Source organism: Bos indicus x Bos taurus, chromosome 10 (assembly GCF_003369695.1).
Source record: "Bos indicus x Bos taurus breed Angus x Brahman F1 hybrid chromosome 10, Bos_hybrid_MaternalHap_v2.0, whole genome shotgun sequence".
NCBI classification, from domain to species: Eukaryota; Metazoa; Chordata; class Mammalia; order Artiodactyla; family Bovidae; genus Bos; species Bos indicus x Bos taurus.
The window spans coordinates 31172360-31195368 of record NC_040085.1 but is presented as its reverse complement, the minus strand read 5'-3'; the positions used below and the strand labels follow the sequence as shown (position 1 = coordinate 31195368).

Below are 23009 nucleotides of genomic sequence, written 5' to 3'. Positions count from 1 at the left end.
GGGACATTTTCTGTGCCCGGTGGTCATGAATGCATCACCAAGCCCCATGGACCTCCTTGTTTAAAAAGTGGCCCAGGAGGCCACATCTCCAGGGAGAGAGGACCCTGCCTCTTCCCAGGGTCCCTCCCTCTTCTCCCAGAACCTAGCTGCCGCCCGTGAGGTCCGAGGCTTGGAGCAGGCAGCAGCTGAGCTCCAGGCCCGGATGCAAAAGAAGGCCACCCTGGTAGCTAGAGATGCCTTCAACCTAAGCCTGTCATCAGTGCAGACTCTGCAGCAACAGCACAGATGTCTGGAGGTGAGGGTCCACCCCCAGGGCCTGCCCACCTGACCTCTTTCCCTGTGTAGGGGGACCCCAGAGTTGGGAAGGAAAGGGAGGGCCTGCTTACCCAGGTCGGGGAGCTGTCCATCCGGAAGCAGAGCCTGACTCCTCAGCGAAGATGGGTGCTTCCTGAAGCGGAGTGGTCATCAGGTTATGGGGGGATGAGGCTGATTCTGTGTTCTGGCGGCAGAGGGAACTGGCAGCGATGGAAAAGGAGGTGGCACAGGTGCAGACGGAGGCCTGCCGCCTGGGCCAGCTCTACCCTGCAGCTCAGGAGGGCCTGGCCAAGCAGCTGGCCGGGGTGCAGGAGGCCTGGGCCACCCTGAACGCAAAGGTCCATGAGCAAGATCGGCAGCTGGAGAAGGCTGCCGAGGGCCATGCCTTCCTCGGACGCTGTCGGGAATTGCTGTAGGTGGCATCCGGTCATTGGCTCAACTCTGCCCTGCAGGGTGGGGGTCACCTCATCCCCTGGTGCAGCTCATGCCCTGCCCCCAACCCCAGTCTGCACCCCTGGCCCTGACAGCAGCTTCCCCTCCTCACTCCGCAGAGCATGGGCCACAGAGAAGCAGGCCCTGGTGTCCTCGGAGGAGCTGGCTGGGGATATAGCTCGGGCTGAGGGCCTCCTGGCACTGCATGAGGAGCTGGGGAAAGAAATCAAAGAGTACTGCCTTCAAGCCCAGAACGTACAGCAGGAAGGGCAGCGGCTGGTGGACAGTGGCCACTGCATGTCCCTGGAGGTGCGAGCATGGCTACGGGTCTGGAGCTGAGCTGGGCACACAGCCCCATTACCCCAGGCCTCGGAATCCCTGAGCAGGAGGAGAAGGCCAGGCAGTGGGCAGATAGAGGGGGGCAGAGACCAGGAGGGTCTGGACCTCACGGTCTTCCCTCAACACTTATGCTGGGCACTTCAGCCTGGCCCCACCCTGTAGGCATCTCACCCACAACACCCTCTCCCACCAGGTAACTGGGTGTCTGCAGGATCTGGACAGGCAGCTGCGGGCACTCAGAGAGGCCTGGGCCCTGCGCCGGGAACGCTGTGAGGAGAGCTGGCGTCTACAGAAGCTGCGGCAAGAGCTGGACCAGGCCGAGGCCTGGCTGGCCTGCCGGGAGGGCCTCCTGCTGGACCCCAACTGCGGGGTGAGCCAAGGCCCTGCCCCTTAGCTGGCCGCACCATCTGGCAGCTACAGCCTGCTGTTCCTCTCCCTGGACCCCAGGGCTGGTTTTGAGGGACCAGCTCTCTGCACCCCCATGGGTGGGGCCTCACCCTGGCTTGCTTCTCCCCAGCACTCCCTGTCTGATGTGGAGTTGCTGCTCTGCAGACACAAGGACTTAGAGAAGCTGCTGGCCTCCCAGGAAGAGAAGTTTGCCCGGCTGCAGCAGGAGGCAGAGGTGAGCAGAGGTTGGGGTGAGGGGGCACTGGGAGACAGGGGTGTCCTGTCTCAGCCTGAGGGTTGGGATCCCCCCAGGCACTGAGCCAGTATTTGAGCCTTGGGGAAAGCCCTGTTCTTTCCCTTGCCAGCTGCAAGGTCCTGTCACCCCACATCTGGGTGGGCTGGTGCACAGTGTGGACTTCTGAGCTTGAAGAGATGAAGAACAGTGAGGAGACAGGCGCTCTGTCTGGGTGGGAGGGATGTGGGGAGGAGAGGCTGGGGTGTGGAGCCCCCAGAGCCTGGTCTGACTCATCTGGCTGCTCCCCTCCCCAAGGTGGAACAGAAGCAGCAGGTGAAGGGGCTGAAACCCTTGAGAAGCTGGTGGCCCAGAGCACAGCTGACTGAGACAGGGGACCAGCAGCCATCTGTCCCCATTGAGTCTTGCATACGCTTCACCGCCGTCTCCCCGGAGTGCACAGCGGGGACCCTGGGGGTAAGGAGTCCACAGCCTGAGCCAGCACTGCAACACCAGGGGGTCTGTCTCCAGGGATGAGGAGGTCGGAGACGGTTAGGTGCCTCATCCACTTTCCAGAGGGGGACCCGTCGTCTGTGCTGGTCTTGATGTTTCCCAGGCCCCTTCTTGCATTTTCAGGATGCAAAGGGTGTCCCCACCACGGAGGGAATTTTGGAACTTAAGCAGCAGCTCCTGCCTGGGAGAAGGCAGGTGAGTACCCGGAGATTGCTTCTGCAGCAGCTGCCCCGCAAGAGCCACGCAAGGGTTGAGGGCCAGGGGGCTGGCGCCCACCTCCCCCAACTTAGGACCGTCTGGCTCCTCCGGACCACGTCGCAGTTTCTGTCCTCACCCAGCAGGGGGCGGGCCCTTCCTCCTCCCTCTGGTTTCCCTGGACGACCCCCGGCTCCCCCTTGCCCGTAGGCACCATGGTTCAGTCCAGTTCCCTCCCTGGGAGCCTCTGGACACACACTCAGGTTCAGGTGAGGCTGCTGTGGCCTCACCACCTCCCTCCACGGCCCAGCCTGAGCCTGCCGCATGGCTGCCCTGGGACCCTGGGGGGCAGCTGAGCCTGCTCCAGGAGGAGCGTGGGTGGGTAGGCAGAGGACAAAGGGCCCCCAGGGAAAAGCAGAGACAGTGACACCCCCCGCCACACACACAATCTCTCCTCAGAACACGGCTTCTACAGCCTCCCTCGACCTCGTAGGAGTGCAGCGTGAGAAGCCGGGAGATCACCATGATGGAAAACACACTTTTTCCTTAAGGTGAGGGCCCTGTCGGGGTAGAGACCCGGGCCGGGCCTGGGACAGGCACGGCCTCCGGGAGCAGCTGAGGGGGCTGGAAGCAGGGGTCCCCACACACGTGGGAGGCAGATTTTGACGCATTACTGTCTGGGTGGCAGGCTAACTGCAGGAGAGACCCTGTCTGCAGCGCCATCTGCAGGACAGACTGGGAGCTGGCGGGGCACCCTGAGCAGCTGGACAGGTAGGTCCGGGGGGAGTGGGGGGGGGGGAGGGGCGGGGCACTGGTTTCCTGGGCCCCCAGCTGCCAGCGTTCAGTGCATCCTTTGGTGTTTAACATCTACTACCTCTATGCCTGAGAGGTAAGTGGGAGTGCCTTTTTTCTTAATTTGAAGCCCAGAGAGGGTAAGCAACTTGCCAGAGATGACATAATTAGCAGAAGCGAGGCCAGGTTTGATCCCCTGATGGCCTCCTGGTTCTGTTCCACCCAGTGTGGAATCTGCCAGAGCCCTTCCCTCAAGGATCCTTAAGGGCTTCCCCATGCTCTTCTCTGACACAGGTCTTTTCTGACTCAGTCTTCCGACAGCTCTGAACACACCTCCCTTGGGGTGTCTTGTACAGTGGCCAGGCCCAGTTCTACCCTTGGAAGGGCTCATAGAGAACACCCTTTGGACCAGAAATCTACTGTCATGGTGGTCCGACAGGCCTCACATGGAGGGGTTGCTTAGGGGCCTCACCTCAGACTCCTTCCGGGTTCCTGGCTCTGTTCCACTGTGATCTCCCTGAGGCCATCCTTCCAGAATTCAAAAGGCACCCAAGTTTCTCTAGGATAAGCCATTCTGAACCCATTGGCATTCAGTCTTCCAGGAGGCTGGATGCACTGGGGAGCCTGCCCCTGAGCGCTGGGCCTGGGCCGCACCTCCACGTGGGCAAGGCTTAGTGTATGCCAAGCCTCCAGAAGCAGGTGTCTCTTAGGCTGTCTGGGCTGCTCTAAATAATCGACCACAGACTGGGTAGGTTGTGAACAACAGACATTTATTTCTCACAGCTCTGGAGGCTGAGAATTCCAAGATCATGGTGCTGGCAGGTGAGAGAGGTTGCAGGAGGCACCTTCTCGCTGGCTTCTTACAGTGGAAGGGTCAAAAGTACTCTCTGGGTCTCTCTTTAAGGGTTCTGCCCTCAAGACCACAGCTCCTCCTCCAGGCCCCTCCTCTCAGTGCTGTCACCTTGAGTTGGGACTTCAGGCCACGGCAAGAAGGAAGCAGCAGGTGTGGAGCCGGCTGCCAGATGTCCTAGCACCCAGGCCAGGCTGACCACCATTCCCCCTTTGCTCCGCAGCCCCCAGTCTGAGCCCAGAGCTCAAAGCCAGACCCTCAGGCTTCCTGGCTGAGCGCAATGCTGAGAGGGTACCCGGCATGCCAGCTCCACTCAGGTAGGCCTCCTGGATCTGTAACTGGGAGTCCTGAGGTCCTGGGACTTAAACTATGCTGCCTGGGTGTGGGGCCACCCCCAACCACTCTCAGTAGTGACCAGAGTCTACACCTGAGGCTCCCTATCCCCACAGACTCCACAGCGGTACCCCGCCCGCCTGGCTGCAGGAGACACAAGTGTGCACCTATAGCTTCCCGCAGCCCGTGCGGCTCCCACAGACGGCTGGCCTCGCAGAGCAAACTGCAGAAGGCTCCCACCGACTGTCCTGCTCAGGCCAGATCCATGGTGAGTGAACCTGGCTTCCCTGTGCACACACCAGGAAGCCTGCCTGATGCGCGCACGCCCTCCCTCCCTCTCCAAGATGCAGCGGCCAGACCCCTCCTCCACTTTCCCCACCTCCATCCTCCCTGGTTCCCCCAGTCCAAGGACCAGCTAGCTCCCTGCAAGCAGGGAGGGGAGGACCCTTACTGTCCCAGAGAGGCTGGGAGTCAGGATGTCACCCAGACACACGCCCACAGACCAGACACACACACACAGACAGTGCACAGACCCCACACGAGGCCTGGTGCCTGAGACATCACTCACGTCATGACAGGGGTGGCAGCCACAATTGTGGTATCTGGATAATTACCCACTCCTGCAGGGCCTACAGGTTCCCATGTAGGATTCAGATGATGTGCTGCTGAGTCAACAGGCTTAGTCCAGGACACAGTGGCTTCTAAGTGATCAGGGCAGCCATTTCTCCTGGTCTGTGCCTCCAGTCTCATGCCCAGGGCAGACAGATGCAGTGAGCCAGATCATGGGAACCAGTCCTCCCCCATTCACCCCGTACATCCTGGTCCCTCCTGCCTCCCAGTATCCAAATCCCACATCAACATAAGGAAGAGGTGAGGTATTCCAAAGGAGGCCTGGGGCACCAGTGCTTGGAGAAGATTCCCGGGGAAGCTAGGCCCTAAATTCACCCCACCTCTCTGTTCTGACAGGTCTGGGCCTCGAGGCAAAAGCAGAGCTGGCACCAAGCCTCAGGGCTACAAGCGAGGACACCCTGCTATCTGGCCGTTCAGGACCAACTTCTGGAACAGCTGGTTCCTCATCCAGGGATGGGCCCCACCGAGGTCAGAGCCTGCTCAAGTCACACCCTTAGCACTGTCTCAATGTGGCTCATCTGGTCCCACGTCTTGCCACCCCTACTGTGGGACAGGAAGCAGCCCTTCGACTGAGTCTCCGGGTGAGGAGGACAGGGGTGCTGGCTGGCATTACCTGTGAGTCATCTGGGCAGGGCCAGGGCTGCAGCAGCAAGGCCCACGCCCTCATACCCTGGCCAAGATGGCTTCCTCTCTGCTTGAAGAGCGTGAGCTTGGGTGGAACAGATGCAGCCATGAGCTCACAGCCCGCTCTGCAAGGGAAGCCCAAGCTGATCTGCCCGCTCTGCAAGGCGCCTCGGGAGAGGTTTTGTTTTCTACACCCGTCCTTACCGTGTCTAACCAAGAGGTGGAATGACCTGTCCCTTTTTGGCAGCAGCAACAGTAATCTGTCACACCTCACGTTTGTATGCATCTCTGTGACACATAAAGTGCTCTATTTCACCCTGTACAGCTACTCAAGGTAGCAAGGAAGCAAAAGGACACAACAGGTCATGGGCTCTGTGTGCCTACACAAAGAGGGCCCACACTGCCCAGAACCTCTGAATCTCTGGCCACATCCTGGAGACCAGGCCACAGCCCCTATTTAAAATCCTCCACCTACCCCAGGGTGCCCACAGCAGGGGTGCCGGTGGATTCAATGTCTGGATAGTGCCAGGCACTGCACCCTGGGGAGCCCCTGGGAGGGCTGGAGACCACAACTGGGCCGTCCAAACCGCTAGAGGTTCCGGAAGCTGGTGATCACCCCAACTCAGTGAGCCTCAAACAGAGTCGGGGGCCGTGGGGCTGGTCGCGGCCCCGTCCCGCCCATCACTCGGGCCGGCGCTGCGTGCGCTGCCTCCGCCTCTGCATGGCCTCACGCAGGGCCTCCAGCAGCCGCTCCTGGTTGTTGCAAATGTTGTACTGCGTCAGGTGGAGCAGCTTGTCCGTGTCCTCCAGGCTGTAGGTCACCTTCGAGTAGTGGTAGGGGGAGTCGGATGCAGACAGGTTCACCTCCCCAGCAGCCTGCTCCTCGGCTGTCCGTCGGACCCCTGTGGGGAGAGTGCAGCCCGGCCATGGGGGATGCCCGCTGGGGGTGGAGGATGGGTTTGGGGGACACATGGGGGGAGACACAGAGGAGGGAGGTTGTGGCTCACCGGGGGCAGAGTGGTCCCTGAAGGAGGCGTTGACCAGAGGGAAGTGCAGCACGGCAGGGATGTCAGGGCGGGCAGGGTCCGAGAAGAGGTGGCACTCTTGGGGCTGGCACTGCTCCTCAGGGCTGGGCGAGATGGGTGGGAACGGGATGCCCTGCTCCTGGCAGAACCGACCCAGAAGCTGCAGCTGCTGCAGGGTGGGCAGAAGTGGGCTCAGCAGGAGGGCCCCATGGGCTCCCAGTGTCCTCCATACTGGACTGACTATAAGTGGAGGTCTGCTAAGACACCAAGTCAGACACTAGTGGACCCAGCAGGCCAGGGAAAGGCTCTAAACGGGCAGCCCTTCTGCAGCAGCTCCTTTGGGCTCAGTGAAGCTGGGCTGCTAACAACACCCAGGTTCTGCCACTGGGAGGCAAAAATCCTTCCTGGGACCCACATAGAAACTCTAAACAAAGAGTCTCAAAGATCCAGGACCCAACAGGGGTACAGACGCAGCAAAGGAGACCCAAATAGGAAATACATTTTAAAACCTCGCCAGCTTCCTGAGCAGAGTAAGTTCCCTGGGAGGAGAGTTCATAGAATTCACAGCCTTTCATTCATGTGGTGGTGCGGTCACAAAGGGAAGCTGGCCCAGAAACCGGAGTCAGGATGTCAGACCACCTGAGGGCAGGCCTAGGGTTGCCCCACCTCCCAACCCTGCCCACAGCCCACCTGGAAGGCTCCATGGAGATTGTAATCTAGTGAAAGGATGAGGTCCACATCCCGTGTGGGCGGCAGGAGGGGTGGGCAGCTGGTATTGACAAGGTACCCAACATCCAGCAAGCAAAGGTAGGGCTCTGCAGGTGTCAGCTCGTTGGGGAGGCCGTCCAGTTTGGTAGCTGGAAAGGTTGGGGAATCGGGTGGGGAAGAGCTGTCACTGGTGCTGAGGGCACCAGCCCATCTAGCCTAATGTTGCTGCTAGGAGGAGGCTCGTCCCTCTGGCTCCTGCTCTCTGCTGCCAAAGCAGAGCCTCAACTCCCCAGGTCTCACAGATGGGCCCTGACCCCAGCATAAGGAAAGGAAGAGTGGCTCTCGCTCCAAGTAACCCAGAGAGAGCGTGGGGCCGAGGGACAGGAGAGAGTGGACGTCTGATCAGGAACCCAAGGCTCAGATGGCCATGGGAAGATTTGCGAGAGCAGGGACCTTTCCAGGCAGAAAAGTGAGGATGCTGAAAATAGTCCTTGTGGAAGGAGAAGCCACGTAGGAAATTGTGGGTGGCCTGGGCAAGTGGACGCCGCGTCAGAAGGTCGGTGAAAACCTCCGCTATCCTGCCGGCCACCGTGGGAGGCTCTTCTATCTTCAGAAGGGGGACCTGCTCCTTGTCTGCAGTCAAAATGGGCAAAGGGACCCTCAGATCTTTATTCCAGCCTCTGCGGACTCACAAAATTTGAGAGTCACCCCCATGCTCCCCACAAGCTGCCTCTCCCATCCTGGTGAAAGAACCCAGGCACCTACCCAGGCTGGCCCGAGCTTGTGCCCAGCGGTCCCAGAACTGGCTGGGCTCGGATGACCAGTATAGGCTGTCCTGGAGGTTGGCTGCATACAGGTTGCTCCAGATACCTGAGCGGGAGACCCAAGAGGAAAAGAGTCCCCCACGTCACCACAACCTGACCCTTCCCACCACCCATCCAGGGCCAGGACACGACTGAGCTGAGACAGTCGACCCCACCATCTTGCCCAGGCCCATTCTCCCCAAGTCCCCAGCTTCTCCCACCTCCCAGATCCCCTCACCTTCCAGGAAGCAGATGCGGGACTCAGGAAGCTGTTTTGTCAGGCGCCCCATGAAGAACTCAGAGCCGAAGAGCTCGGAGGGGATGAAGGCACCGTACTTGGGAAAGCCGACCTCGTAGGGGGAGAACTCACACCACTCTGTGAAGAACCACACACCTCACGGTGGGGCCCGGAACCTGAGGACCCTCAGGCCCCACACACCCACCACGGGCCCCGCGTCAGGCAGCCTTGTGATCAGGAGGCTCAGCTCCGTTGCTGGCATCCCGAGTGAGGACCCACGGCCCCGGTCTCTGTCCCAAAGCCTGAGTGACTCTGGTGGGATGACAGGCTCAGCAGAGGGGGTGTAACGCCCACCTTCACACACAGGCTGAGCTGCCTCTCACTCCGCCGACTGTGAGAGCACAGGTCTTGGCTCCAGCACTACTCACCCCCAAATTCAAAGGTGGTCAGATTCTGTTCCTTGGTGTTGAGAGCACAGTAGATGGGCAGGGGGTTCTGGCCTCGACTCAGGGCCTCCCGCTGGTCTGAGAGCTTGTGGTCATGAGGCTAGGGGAAGGGAATGAGAACTTAATACCATGGTCTCCTGGGGCCTCTCCTGCCCCCTACTGCCCAGAGCTGCTCCCTATCTCCACACTGTTCCCTGGCTTTGGCCACCCCACCCTGCCCTGCCCTTGCCCACACCTCGTCATGTAGCAGCGCCTCGTTGATGAGGGCCCACAGGTTGGTGAAGCAGGCCGGGTGGCCCAGGCGGGCGCGCTCAGCCAGCTCCTGCTGGTACCGCAGTAGCTGCCTGGGGGCTAGCACACCCAGCTTGCTCTTGGCCACCTGGGTCTTCAGTGACTCGATGGGCCCTGCCAGGTCCTTCTGAGACCACTCTGGATCCTCATAGAGGTTGGCCAAAGCCCTGGGAAATGCCAAAGCCGGAGGGATTGTCACTAGAACCCCACTGCACACCTTGGGCTCTATTTTAGGGCAGCCGGAAAGACACCTTCCACGGTCCCCTGGAGCACCTTTCCAATTGGGTCAGAGAGGCCTGTGGAGTTTAATAGAACCTTACCACTGCCCCCCTCCTGCCACAGCCCAGCTAGCCACCTGTAGGCTCCTGTACTCAAGCTCACCAGGTGGAGCCCGAGGCCCCCGTGATGTAGGAGACACAATCCAAGAGGCCAAGCGCCTTTAGGCCAGCCAGCTGCCCATACAGTGAGGTCATGGCCCGGATACCACCACCAGTGGCCATAACAGCAACCACTGGGATCTAGAAGAGAAGACAACGGGGCTCGAAGAGGCCCTAGCGAGAGGCCGGTCAAGCCACAGGAAGAGGTGGTAGCAATCCAAGGGACCACTCAGCTCACCCACAGCTCAACCTGGTCAAGATCTAATTGGGGCTCCTGGGACCAGTTCTAGTCAGACCCAAAGAGGGTCTAGTCGGAAGTGGGCTTGCAAGGGTCAGGCCTGTCTGGTTTTAAGAACTCAGAAAAAATGGACAGGTTCCAGGCTTCATCTCCACACCTAACCCCTAAGGAGTCTGATGATTACTTTTTTGAAGCCCCAGGGTCACCTCAAAAGTCTCCCACATAGCCACTCTGCTCCCTCTTTCAGGAAGAGGTCATTTCCCTAGGAGCGGCCCCAGTCTGACCTGAACCTCCAAGGACTGCCCCAGGCCAGCAGGGGGCCCTGAGGCTGTACATCTCACTGGTCAGTTACCCAGAGCCCAGCCTCAACACCTGGAGCAGGCCGAGGACCAAGAACAATGAGAAGGCAGGTTAGCCCAGTGGGGAAGCTCACAGGCTCCTGGTGACTCAGGCCATGCTCTGCATTTGATGCAATCAAGCTCCTGACAACATCAAATGCAGGAGGCAGAGCAGGCTTGGCACCAGTGCTGGTCTGGTGAGGGCACAACCGGTGCCAGCATCTGGGACAGCCCCCTAGTCCCACGCAGTCCCCAGACCTCATCTTCCCGCAGGTCTCTGTCCAGATGCAGGGCCTGCTGCAGGGCCTTGGCCACCACCTGCTTCCTCCTGCTCAGGAAGGCCTGCTCCTCAGCACAGGGCCCGCAGCCCAGCCGCACAGCCAGGTCCCTGGGTCTGGTGGGAAGGAAGGGACCATGAAGCAGCTCCTGGGATCATCAGAGAACGAAACTGGGCCTGCCCTGAAAAGCTCACCACCATCCTTCTCACCTCTCTTCTCCCCAACCCTCAGCCCACCTCTGGTGTCCTGACTGAAGGGTGATGTGTAGATGTGAGGGGAGAAGGCGACCCCAGACCCTGGTGGGGACATCCTTGGGGAAGCAGCGCTGCAGAGCCACAGACCAGGAAAGCGGTGGGACCCAACACCATCAATCTGCTTCCACCTCAGCCCCTCTCCCTCACCCACCCAGAAACGGCTCCAGAAGGGGCAGAAATGACGTTCCCTCCTCTTCCTGGTGGGAGCTGGCCTCTCATCCTGCGGCTGGCCAGTGCGGGTGACTCCGCCCGTCTCCTGCAGCTCAGCTGAGGCCCGCCCACAACGGCTGCCCCTCAAGGGGCGTGACTGCCCTTTCTCTGGGCTTCCTTGCCTGCTCTGCACCTCTAACCACTCTCCTGCCTTCCATCTGCTTTCCCAGCCAAACATTTCTCAAGTGCCTCCCAGGCACCAGGCATCAGGCTAGGTAGGTATACACCCCTCGGGCTGAATCAAGAATGAGAGTAAAAAGTCAGCAAGAGCCTTCATCTGCCAAACCTCCCGCACCTCACATGCCACATGGGAGCAAACCCCTGAGCCTCTGAGAGAACTGTCAGGGGCCCGTCCCGCTAGGGGCTGCCCTGAGTCCTCTCCTCCAGGCTGAGTGCCTGGCAGCTGTCCCCTGTGACTCTCCCCGGTGCCCAGGTAGCCCCAGGTTGAGTGCCCGGCAGCTGTCCCCCGTGACTCTCCCTGGTGCCCAGGTGGCCCCAGGCCGAGTGCCCAGCAGCTGTCCCCCGTGACTCTTCCACTGCCCAGGTGGCCTCTCACCCTTCTTCATTTTTCAGCTCCACTTTCATCAGGGGCTCCTAAAAACCATGAACACTCCAGTCATGAAGATGGGCCACCCCACTCCCCTCACCCCAGCCCCATTCACACCCTATGATGGCCCGATGCACCCTTGGGCCCCAGCCATCTCCACAGGGGCCAGGCCTGAAGACCCCTCTCCCCTGGCCTGGCCCTTGTCCAGGGTGGGGGCCAAGGACAGGAGCCGCTACAGCAGGACAGGTCCTCAAGGACTGTGCCCACAATGTGCATCTGGCTTTCTTCCTCCGGTCACCAGTACCTGGGATGTAGGGAAGACGAGTCGCACCACTTGGCCAGAGGGCAGAGCCCTCAGGGGCACCTTCAGCTGCTCTTGGGGGGCATCCTGCAGGGAGGATGACGAGGACCTAAGACCCTCTACCCTTGCGTCCCAGCAGAGCCTCACAGATTGCCCTAGGAGTGACCAAGAAGCAGCAGGAAGGGGACAGGAGGCCGAGGTCACCCCACACCTCCCAGGCTGCCTGACCACCGGGGGTGCCAGGAGAAGCTGGGGATGAAGACAGAGATGGCACCCAGTCTGAAGCGGGCATTACCTGCAGGTGAATACTCAGCTCCTGCTCCCAGCAGGCCGGCCAATGGAAGCGGAAGGAGCCAGCGCCCACGAAGGCCTCCTGTGGACCCTCACAGGACCCGGGAACCACAAGCTGAACTCTACCCTCCGACTCTGGAAGCAGGAACCAGAGCAGAGAGGCTAGGAATGTGATCTCAGCCCACAGAGGCCCCTGTCTCACCTTAAGGGGTCTGAAATGAGGGTGGGGGCATGCCCCTCCCCCTACTGAGATGGTAGTCTGGCCCAGAGCTAGGCTGGGAGGTGGGCCCCCACCGCAGCCCTCTGAGGACTGAGGGGAAAAGCCCCAGTGGGGATGCATCCCTGCCCCTTGCTCCTGACCAAGAGTTGGGGGCGAAGAGTACAAGGTCCCCTCAGAAAGGGGACAACAAAGGCTGAGAGCCGGGGGGCTATCCCAGTGGGTCCCAGCAGGTCAGGGACTCACCCTGCAGGTCCCCTGCCTTCTCTAGTCGAACATGCAAGCAGGAGAGCTCCCGGGCCTGGGTGTGAAGAGAGCGCCTCAGACTCGAGCCCCTCCCTTGTAGAGACCCCACCCCGTCTCAGGACTCCGGTTCTTGCTCCTGACACCTTTTCACCTTGGCCCTGAGTGACCAAACACTTGCTTGGGGTGGGATCCTCTTGAACTGAAATCCCAGGGCCCCCCAACACCTGCACCCAACCCCCGCGGTGGGCCTGAGCTTCAGGCCAAGAGGAGGGCAAGCAGACGGTATGGTGGGGTGGTGTTCTAGACTCACCACTAGGATGCCATTGCTGAAGAGGCACTCAGCACCATCAGTCCTGGAAAGAGCCCTCAGTGACCCTCAGCAAGAACCCACATTCCCAGGTTCTCACCCCCCAAGGAGACCCAGGCTTTCCTCCTCCACCCCAGACACCTCCCAGGGAAGGGGTGTCAGCTCTGGGTGTGCTGGGCTCTGTCCTTCCCAGAAGGGATCACTCCCACCTGGGAACTGCCCCACAGCCCGACTCACAGATTCTGCAGCCGAAATTCAACTTCCAGGCGTTCCTCACCCTGGAGGGAGAAAGAAGCAAGTTAGAAACAGTGAGGAGAGAGAGAAAGAGTGAGTGAGTGAGTGAGTGAGTGAGAGAGTGTGTGTGTGTGTGTGTGTGTGTGTGTGTGTGTGTGTGTGTGTGTGAATCCCCCACACACCTGGGTTATAGTCCCAGCAGTGAGGAGAGTTACTGTCCACCCTCCCTGGACTGCTCCAAGAACCCTGCCCTTGGCTTAGGGGCCAAGACAGAGGCGGGGACAAGACTGCCCAGTAGCTCCTGCTGACAGAGCCTCTGGGACTCCTGGATCACTCACTGGAGAAGAAAGACGTGTACCTGGTGACCCTCCGAAGCAGCCTCTCCCTGGGCCAAGGCCCTCCACAGCCCCGCACACAGCCTTACCTGAGGGCTCAGCGAGAAGCTCTCGCGCCGGGACTCCCCAGCCCGCAAGGTCCCCACGTCAAATAGCACTGACAACAGGGGGTCATCCGTGGTCAGAAGGTCCTGGTCAAAGACTCTAAGATACACGATGTTCTGAAAGGGAAATAGAGTGAGGGGGCTGCAGGAAGAGGGGGTGAGGCAGGGAACAAGGGGCTGGGAGGCAACAGTGGGGGCAGCGAGCGGCGCCAGGACTGACGCCCATCCACCTTGATCTGGCTATGGATTCGGAAGTGAAAGCTCTGATTCCAGACGGGGTTTCTGCAGTTCTTGACTGTGCGCGTCTGCAGCTGGTGGCTGGAGGCCGTGGGCAGCCACAGGGTCACGTAGCAGTCAGAGGAGGTCACTGTGGGGAGAAGGCAAGGGTGACGGCCAAGAGTCCCTCCCAGCCCAGCTGCCCAGAGCCCGCATCCTTCCATCACTGCAGCCCCAGAAGACCCAGAGAATGGGGCTGGTCAGGAGGCAGGGGCCTGACCTCGACATTCCATCCATCGCCTCCTCTCTGCACCCTCAAGGAGCCTCCCACACCCAGCCTACTTGCGTCTCTCCCCAACACCCTGGGCTGGCTCTGAAGTTGCAAAACCACTGCCTCCCCAGACCCTGCACTCACCGAGGTCCTTGGAGGGCAGGCCATGGGCCTGCAGGACACGAATGGTGAGTAAGCAGGTCCCAGGCACCTTTGCCTGCAGAGGATGGAGAAACAGGCTTACGGCCAGCTGGTGGGCCCAAAAGGGAGGCTGGGATGACACCTTGAGGCCTAATCTTGAACCAAAAGGACCAGCCCTGCCCAGTCCTGGGCCCATTCTCCCCCAACCAGAGTCTGAGCCAAAAGGACTCAAACAGCTGGAGAAGCCCACCACTCCCTAAAGAAACAGCGCTAACCAGTATCTCCTGATGACACCTGCCAACACTTACACAACACTCTGCACCGGCTCCGGTCCAAGGGCTTGATGCAGCCTAACTCGATTTAATCACACAGCCATTCTGTGCGTGGGGACTACTTATTATGACCAAACCCACAAGGAAATAGAAGTGCTTGCCTGAGATCGGGGCCAGGACTAGACCAGGCTAGCTCGACTTGTGCTCTCAACCCCGACACTTCCCTTCAGTTCCCGATACAGTACCCTTACTCTTTCTACCCCACATCCCCGGCTCCCCTTTACTAAGCAGTCTCATCTTGGGTAGCAGGGGCCCCAGGGTGGCAGAGGTGGTGAGGAGGCTACAGAGGGAAGGAAAGAGGTATGGTGGGCCTCTGCCTGGACTTGGTCCCCCTAATGGAGCTGTTCCCATACTCCCCACCCCTGGCCAGAAGTTCTGGAAATGGGCTCTCCACTGGTCTAAGGACAGCAGTGATCAGCTCACCCACAGGCTGACTGGTCTTCCAGGTCCTCCAAGGACAGGCTAAAGATGATCCCCATGTGGCTCCATCCAGACCCACAACCCTGGATCTGGGGATTGGACACCCTGTGCTAATCCCTTCTTCCTCTGGCCTTCAGCCCTGCCTCAGAAGGGCCCTGATGGAGTCCAGGGGCAGAGCTGGGGAAGCTCATCCATCACTGTCAACCCTGGGGCCCCCACACCCCCAAGCAACTGAGTCAGAAGCAATGCCAGAGCAGCTGCTGCCTCTGGGGCCCCAGGATAGCAGCTGGGAGCCTGAGTTCTCAGGGCCTGAATCCACCATGCCAGGGAGCTCTGCCTGGAGCCCATCTCTAGGGCAGGAAGAACACTGAATGATCCTTCATCCCAAGACCCTACCTCTTCCCTGGCTTCTGCTCCCCACCACGGTCCAAGGCTGGCAAACAGCTGGAGAAGCCCACCACTCCCTAAAGAAACAGTGCTAACCAGGCTGCAGGAACCAGTGCCCTACTGGGTCTTACCAGAGCCATGAGGCAGCGTCCTCAGGAGGGAGTAATGGCAGTGTCTGCAAGACTGAGGACTGGCAGCTTTACCGCCCAGAGCCAGTGATGTCCCAGCGGGCCCCAAGCTCCTCCCGTTCCTCCCAGCCACCTCTGCCCCACCCAAGCCCCACGCCCACTCCTGGACCAGCCATCTGTCCAGGAAATGAGACACCTTAAACCTACACGAGCCACTGACGCCCTCCTGATGGGGGTTCAACACCCCTGAACCCCCATTCTCTCCAGCCTTGCCCCAGCCGTACTCTCCCTGCCTGGACTGTGACGAGGGCCCCTGGAGAGCTGACTGTCAGAGGCTGAGCAGGAGGCTGGAGGTGGGGTGGGGGTGCAGGAGGGACTGCTAAGGTCTGGAAAGTGGGGAGCGGGCCCCAGGGCAGCGGCAGACCTAAGAGCCATGTCCCCCATCACAGGCCTTTTCCCACCCTCCTGGTGCCAGTGTGACAGAACCACCTGGTCTTGACAGGAGCGCTGGTCGACGTGAGAGCGCCCCGGGCCAAAGCATAACCAGGCAGGGCTGTGGCTTGTTCTATGAAACAAGCCCTTCAAAGCTGCATGCCAGGGACTTCCCTGGTGGTCCAGTGGCTGAGACTCCATGCTTCCGCTGAAGGGTCACACGGTCATTCCTGGTCAGGGAACCAAGATCCTACATACTGGGCAGCCAAAACATAAAATGTGCTTGCTGTGAGAGAAACAACAGTGACCCCCAGAACCACAGACCCCACCAGCTGCCCTAGAGCTGGAGGAGAACAAACAGGTCCAGAGTGAAGCTAGGAAGAGCTTTGCGGGCTCTGAGCCCATGAGCTCCACGCCACTGTTACAGCAAAGAGCTGGGGTCGGCCTGAATGCCCCAGAGAGGCTGTGACAGCTGTGGTGGACAGAGGAGTCTTGTCCACAGGCTCCAGCCTAGACCCAGTCCTCACCTCAACCACCATCACTCCAAAATGTTCACCTGTACCTTCCAGCCCTCAGCAGACCACGGAAGGCAACTGAGAGGGACTCTCAGCACACTTGAGTCATCGATGCCTTTTATTGAACACTTCCTCTGCCATCCTCACAGACAGCACCCCCAGCACCCCATGAGGTAGCAACCATCATTATCTCCGTTTTACAGACAGGACACCACTATTGTGAGGCAGTAAGTGGCACAAGGTCATGGGTCATGGCACTGATGAGAGGTGACACAGTGCCCAAGGCCCCTCCACTTCCAGAACAGGATACTGCCTCACCTGGGTGCCAGCTTCCTGGGAGCTCACACCCAGACCTGCCCGGCACCTCCTGGTCCTCCAGGCACCTCCCAAGCTTCTGCAGCTGACCCTAAGCCCAACTTGGCTGACAACCAGCACCTCTGGCTCCAAGCTGCCTCTAGAGTTGAGGGAGAGATGTGGCCTTTTCCACGGGTAGTTCTTGGTGATATTCACCAGGGCTCGGTCAGTTGAGGCCCGAGACCTTAGTGAGGGAGTCAAGCAGCTGGAAGTAACTGTACTTGAGGTCATATTCCATGTCGTACCAGAAATTCACTGTAGGGGAAAACAGAAACCGGAGCACAAGGGTCCCCCTTCTGACTTAGACTCACCACTTCCCCACCCACCCCCAGTGACCTGGGCCGCCCCTTACCAGCAATGCAGCCATGGGACTGCTGGACGTGGTGGAACCACAGGGCCGGCAGGTAGAGCATCTCACCCGCCCGCACTGTGCAGCGAAGCGCCTGGGCCTGGCAATAACTGGGGTACCGGGCCAGATCTGGAGCCAGAGGGTCCAGGGGGATCCACGGCACCTGCAGACACGGCAGACTCCAGGGAGCAGGCCCAAACCTCCCAGGCTCCGAACTCTGTCCCTGGAGGTAAATGCCCCGGACCCTGCCCTGGTCAGCACTGGGAAGCCCAGATGAAGGGATTCTTCAGCAAAGCGCCACCTTCCCATCTCTTTGGTGCCCATTCCTCAGAGTCCAGGCTCCTTGCCTCCCCTCTCCCGGGGCCCAGGAACAAGGCAGACACCTTCTCCATGGCCTCTTCATCCACCATCCTGAATGAGCCCTCTTCAGTTAGCTGATAGGTTGCCTGTGTGTACAGTTCTGAAACCAGGAGAAAGTCTTAGGATCCTCGAAAGGCCTGGGGTGTGCCCACCACTCCCTCGTGTTCCGAGTGCAGGGGCACGGGGGCCAGGGGTCCTAGTGCAGTGGAGATGCTATGTCCCCCGCCCGCCCGGGGCTCCCCACTGCCCTCCCTCCACCACGGGGCTCCCCGGCCCCTCCCAGGCTGTATCCCCTACCATAGGGGATGAAGGGCCGGTCACTGGGTGGATGCAGCAGGAAGTGCTTCTCTCCTGAGACCACACAGTAGAGGTTCTCATAATGGTCCTTATGCACTGCCAACAGAGGGCCCAGCAGGCAGGGTTATGAGGAGCGGGCCACAGGAGGGCATAGACGACTGCGCTCGGGGCCCTGTACCCCAAGAAAGCTTATGATGTGACAGAAAAGCACGGAGTCATAGCAGGCTCAAGGGGGTGCCATGACGGGAGTCTGGCAGGCCTTCGGGCATCTCCGATCTCTGCCTGCCAGGGACTAGACACTCGCTAGGCCCTGGGCTCATCTTCACCAAGAGGGAAATTCACACAAACAGGCTTCTTGTGAGTCCACCCTGACTCAGCTGGCCTTCAGCACTTTCTAGGGACCTAGAAGAGGCAGCGTCCCCCAGGTCCAATGCCGTGGGCATCTCCACCCACCTGGAGCTGTTAGGGAAGGCCCTCTGATGGATCTGAGCCCCAGAATCCCAGAAGAAATTTTAAAGATCAGGCAGTCCAATTTCCATCCAAGGTCAGCCTTCCACTCTGCACCTCACCTTCCTCCCCACAACCTCCTCCCCTGCTCTGCACTCCCGACGCCTACACGATGTCACTGCAGCTGCCTCTCCCAGCCAGAAGTTTACAGCGTCAGGCATCTTCCCTGTGGGTCAGAGGACAGAGCGCGAGTTAGGAGAGGCCAGGACGGGAGTCACCAGCAGTGATGTTGGGTGGGGAGCAGTGGGGTCCTAGTGGAAGAGCAGGGAGAACGGGCAGAGGTGGGCAAGCATGGCAAGGGACCTCTGTCCCCTGGGGCAGGTGGAAGAGCAGCAATCTTCAGTGGTTCATCAAAACGAAGTCTAGGCCTAGGGATCTGTGGGGCCGAGAATGTGGGCTGCCATCACCAAGGGGAGAGAAATAGCAAGGCGGCTGCTCCCACCCTCCCGTCTCCTCCCCACCAGGGCCCCGCCTCCACTCACCCAGCGCCTCAGAGGCCCAGGGCACATGGGGCTCCACATCAGGCAGCAGCTGGGGCAGCTCGGTGGGCAGGTTGGAGCACTGCTTCTGCACGTAGAGAACCCCAGGGTGTTGGGCTCGGCCCTCCAGGACGTCCAGCACATGGCTCAGGGGCAGGCGGCGCTCAGCAGGCATCACAAAGCGGTCCCCTCGCACGGCATCCGCGTAGCCATCTGGGGTCACTGCCACACTCACCTCTGTGGAGCCCACAGTGGCTCTGGAGGAAGGGACAATCAGCTCAGCCCTGGAGGCCCCAAAGCACCGCCCACACCCTGCCCAGGGCAGCCCCCACCTGAGGTAGGGGAGGGACCACTTCCGGAGGGCTGGCCAGTGCTGCAGGGCATTTCGGATGATGCAGGGCCTGTTGGGGCAGACCCAGTCCCGGTAGAAGTGGAGGGGGCTGGGGGGCTCGTCCAGGTAGGGAACAGCAAGAGGCACGCTGAGCTCTGAGAGAGAGAGAGAGTTGGGGGAGGGGCTGACACCAACAGTACCCAGTGGCTGCCCCACTGCCCGTGTAAGAGATGCCCACTCCAGCAGGCCTCTGTGCCACCGAGCAAGGCCTAACAGTGACCAAGGGACCCTGGACAGCCAGGAATAGAAGAATGAGGAAGGAAGTTTAAGGAAGAAAGTGTAAAGCACCCATAAACACACCAGGATGTCCAGAGGGCCCAACCCAAATGCTCCATGGGGCTATGTCCGGCCCTGCCCAGAGGACCCCTGGCCTTCCCACTCTGGAGTAGCCAAGTTCCTGGCATCCATTAGGAAAGGCAGCCATGGAGGCAGCACTGAGAGCTCCAGAGTGAGTAGAGCTGAGGCCCCAAGGCCAACTCTGCTATGAGTGGGCTAAGGATCTCTGGGAAGCACCTAAAATGTGCTCAGTCCTTGCCTTGGCATCATGGAGGGATGATCCGAGCACCATCTCAAGAAGCTTACAACCTAACTGGGGAGACAAGCTGCTGCATGAAACCACTACAGGAAAAGTAAGGGCTGAACTGTCTGCTGTCTTACCGAACAGCATCACCAACCTCAGACAACCAAGACTGCCGTGTGCGTGTGGGCAGACTGCGGTGCGCCAGCTGCACAGGTATCAGTAATGGCTCTCCGTCATCCTTAACAAAAACCTCTTTTGACTCTTCCGTCTCCCTCACTCCTGGCATCCTATTGATCATCTCTACCTGCCATTGATTCTACTACCTATGTCTCTCAAGCCACACCACACACCCCTTTCCTCTGCTGGCATCCACAAAGTTAGCTCATTTGGGTCCTCAAAGGTCACTTTGATGAGGCTTTCCTCCCTGGCCACTATTTTTAAAATTGTAACCTGCCCTCAATATCCTTATACCCCTGGTTTTTTTTTTTTTTTTTTTCTATCATTTATCACCACCTTACACACTATGTATTTTACTTATCCCAACTATTTATCAGTTTTTCTTGCTAGAATGTTTGCTCCATGAAGACATGGATGCTTGTCTTATTCACTGATGTATCCCCAGTACCTGGAAATAGTACCTGGCTCACAGTAGGTGCTCAGTATCTGCTTAATGGTTGAATGAAAGTCTCCAACATCTTCCAGCTGGATGATTGCTGCAGTGAACTAACTGGTTTCCTTGGCTGAATTCCACTCCTTCTCAAAAATATCCCTCATCCAGGCCCCCGTCATCATCCTAAATACAATCTCATCTTGTCACACCCTGGTAAAAAGTCCTTTGATGGCTAACCACTACTCCTGATGAAACATAGTCGGCCTTGGCACATATTCAAGGTGCTCTGTGGTGAGATCCAACCTACTTTTCCAGTCTGGCTTCCTTCTGTCTGGGGCCTGCCTCTCAGCACACACTCTACTCAGGGGGTGCCCAACTTTGTTTTTGCTGCTCACACAGGAATGCCTTCCTCCTGGCTTTTACACAGAGCGTGAGGCTTCGCTGTGTCATTTTCATCCCTGCGGTCTAGCCTGAATGTCTTCATCCCCAGTGGGTGGTTACAACACACACTCCCAACAGCCACTGCACTCATTTTCACCTCTGGGCTCATGGTCTCTCTCACGACCGCCTCTCCACACTGGTCATCTGGGCCTTGCAAACAGCTGGAAAGTGAAATGGTGTTAGATCAAAAATGGAAACTGAGTGGGAAGACTCTGGGGGACCCAGGAAAACTTGAAAAGGAAGTGTGCTTACTCCACTGGCTCAAAAAGCAAGATGGAACGTGCCAGGCAGATATGGGGACAAGAGGGAGGAATCTGGCAATGGTTTCCCCAGTCACGCCAGCCCATCCAAGCAGTCACCTTGTGGGGCTCAATAAATCTCCCTGTTCTGTTCTGAAGTATGGTTGACTTACATAGCCACTTGTGTTATTTATTTTCCAGCCATGCCATGTGGCATGAGGGATTCTATTTCCCCAACCAGGGACTGAACCCATGCCCCCTGCACTTGGAGCCCTCTTATTAACCACTGGACCACCAGCGAAGTCCCAATAAATCTCCCTATTATTCTCACTAGAATTCTTCAATTATGTGGAAACTATTTTTTTTTTAACCCTTTGTATTTCCTGCAATTATTTCAGTTACACTTTTTCTCCTTTTAGAGTTCCTTTAAAGAATGGCCACTATTCTCTCCTGAGGCTTCAAAGGGAGAATTTCATAAAGGACCCAAACAATTCCTTTGGTCTGACAATTCTTCTGCTAGGAATTTAACCAACAAAAGCATACATGTGCACAAAGACTGTGCTCCAGCCACACCGGCCTCCTCACTGATCCTTGGACACACCTGGCGTGCTCCCACCTTACAGCATGTGACCCGCACGCCCTTGCCTAGAACTCTCTTCTCTCAGAGGTCTGCTTGCGCACCCACTCCCCTCCTTCTTCAAACAAGTGCTCAAATGTCGCCTTGTCAGAGGCCCACCCTGACCTTCTCATTTCAACGTGTAACCTGCCCCACTGCCATATCCTGAGTCTCCTCACTCTGCTTTACTTTTTTACCCCACGCCACTTATCTTCTAACCCATTTTTTCCCTACTGTATGGTTTATTCATCTAGTGTGCCTACAGTTAACTGTCTTCTCACTTAAAATGTAAGCTCTATGAGGGCAGAGATCTGTTTTAGTGATGTATCCTAAACACACTGAACAGAGAGAGTCTGGCACACTGCAGTGCTTACTAAATATTTGTTAAATACTCAAAGTATTGATTGCTGTATTAAAAACAAAGGGTTGAAAATAACCTAAATGCCTACCAAGAGGGGGTTAATTAAGCAAATTACAGCATTAGTACACAGATGTGGAAAAGACTGAAGATGATTGAGATGGACCTAGAAGATTTACGGAACCAGAAGAGTGTGCTTAACAAGCTACCATTTGTATAAAAAGGGAGATATCCAGTCATAGGTGTGTGTGTGGATATTAATAAGAGTACTACTGGAAGGAAGCAACCTGGAATGGGAAGGAAGGACATTTACTTTACATAAGTCTTCTGGTTTTTAAACAACGTGCCCATGTTACTATTCAGTGATAAGACATTGCTTAAAAATAGAGAAAAGGGAGAGAATGAGAGGAAAAAAATAAAAACCAAGCAAGGGATCTCTAGAACAGCCGCCTCCAATCATCCTGAAATTCTGCAGCGCTCCTGGCTTGGAGGCGTCTCCTCCTGAAGGAAGCGATCCAGCAGGGGTTCACAGAGGAAAAAACTTGAAAGACTTCACAACAGAGAAAGGTGGAAAAGGCAACAACAGAAAGCCCGTTACTCTGTGCGGGCTGACGGTGGGAAACAGATCAGCGCGAGTCAACACTGGACCGGGCCTTGGGAATAGGTGAAGAGGCACCCCAGGAAGCCACGAAGCTGTGGGAACACGGGAGGAGGGGTGAGGAGGACCCACCCACGGGGCTGAGGGGGCGGGGTTGCGGAAGAAGATTGATTACAGGGGCGATCCATGTGCACGAGGTTCCAAGCTCCCTGAAGACAAGAAAAAGGGTGCACCCTGGTATCAGCGGCCCAGGAAGGACCAGGGCGCACCCGGCTCTGGAACCCTGTTCCCGACAAGCCCAAGGCCCCTCCCGCGTCTTGAAGTTGTTTGGCAGTCCACAAGCCAGCCCACTCACCCCTTGCCGCAACCGGGAATTCTCGTAACTCCCTCCGTACAGCGTCCAAAGCCGCCTCCGCCATGACGCCGCCGCCGCCCCGAGGCCCCGCCCCGCCCCGCCTTCCTCAAGATTCCGCCCCAGCCCCAAGGCCCCGCCCTCCCCTGCGGCCTCACGCCTGAGCTCGGGCTGCGTCCCCGAGGCCGCCCCGCGGCTGCAGACGGAGCCGCCAACTGCCCCACCCCACGCCACCACAGATTCTGTTACCCGCCCCACTCGCTGAC

General features: G+C 58.5%; 3 protein-coding genes across 4 annotated transcripts in view; 1 reads left to right on the top strand and 2 right to left on the bottom strand.

The window, feature by feature from the left end:
• SPTBN5 (spectrin beta, non-erythrocytic 5) overlaps positions 1-5915 on the top strand; it is a 49271-nt gene extending 43356 nt beyond the window's left edge. The window contains 12 exon segments of the mRNA XM_027553618.1: positions 140-295; positions 510-727; positions 867-1056; positions 1280-1456; positions 1604-1708; positions 2024-2182; positions 2342-2413; positions 2873-2964; positions 3102-3184; positions 4279-4372; positions 4505-4656; positions 5355-5915. Coding sequence (XP_027409419.1) covers positions 140-295; positions 510-727; positions 867-1056; positions 1280-1456; positions 1604-1708; positions 2024-2182; positions 2342-2413; positions 2873-2964; positions 3102-3184; positions 4279-4372; positions 4505-4656; positions 5355-5515 — 1659 coding nt within the window. The 3' untranslated portion in view covers positions 5516-5915.
• A 2-nt stretch (positions 5916-5917) lies between these two features.
• Positions 5918-16677, bottom strand: PLA2G4B (phospholipase A2 group IVB). The gene is made up of 21 exons (XM_027553616.1): positions 16591-16677; positions 15815-16014; positions 14062-14134; positions 13661-13797; positions 13416-13547; positions 12995-13035; positions 12761-12803; positions 12451-12505; positions 11992-12122; positions 11700-11783; positions 11405-11442; positions 10365-10500; positions 9535-9671; positions 9098-9320; positions 8845-8962; positions 8417-8554; positions 8141-8245; positions 7829-8008; positions 7358-7524; positions 6650-6836; positions 5918-6544 (listed from the first exon to the last, which is right to left on the bottom strand). The coding sequence occupies exons 2-21, from the start codon at positions 15956-15958 to the stop codon at positions 6324-6326; spliced, it is 2490 nt and encodes an 829-aa protein (XP_027409417.1). The 5' UTR covers positions 15959-16014; positions 16591-16677; the 3' UTR covers positions 5918-6323.
• JMJD7 (jumonji domain containing 7) lies at positions 16373-22833 on the bottom strand. Of its 2 annotated transcripts, XM_027553617.1 has the most exons (8): positions 22747-22833; positions 18951-19104; positions 18622-18875; positions 18249-18305; positions 17633-17728; positions 17359-17435; positions 16979-17138; positions 16373-16881 (listed from the first exon to the last, which is right to left on the bottom strand). In XM_027553617.1, exons 1-8 carry the CDS (start codon positions 22808-22810, stop codon positions 16793-16795), a joined length of 951 nt encoding a protein of 316 aa, XP_027409418.1. In that variant the 5' UTR covers positions 22811-22833; the 3' UTR covers positions 16373-16792. The 2 variants fall into 2 exon arrangements, 1 of the variants encoding a protein (XP_027409418.1); XR_003513070.1 differs by having other exon boundaries at positions 18202-18305; positions 18622-19104.
• Between the last annotated feature and the right edge of the window lie 176 nt (positions 22834-23009).

Bases quoted from the DNA above. Each gene is read 5' to 3' on its own strand.
- JMJD7 (XM_027553617.1), bottom strand. From the start codon at position 22,810: ATGGCGGAGGCGGCTTTGGACGCTGTACGGAGGGAGTTACGAGAATTC. The intron at 17,436-17,632 runs GTAGGGGATACA...TCCTGGTTTCAG, and splicing joins CCGGCCCTTCATCCCCTATG to AACTGTACACACAGGCAACC. The intron at 17,139-17,358 runs GTGTCTGCCTTG...CCGTGTCTGCAG, and splicing joins ATGAAGAGGCCATGGAGAAG to GTGCCGTGGATCCCCCTGGA.
- PLA2G4B (XM_027553616.1), bottom strand. From the start codon at position 15,958: ATGGAGTCTCAGCCACTGGACCACCAGGGAAGTCCCTGGCATGCAGCT. The intron at 12,506-12,760 runs GTGAGTCTAGAA...CTTCACACCCAG, and splicing joins TCAGCAATGGCATCCTAGTG to GCCCGGGAGCTCTCCTGCTT. The intron at 7,525-7,828 runs GTCCCTGCTCTC...CAACCTTTCCAG, and splicing joins TCACTTTTCTGCCTGGAAAG to CTACCAAACTGGACGGCCTC.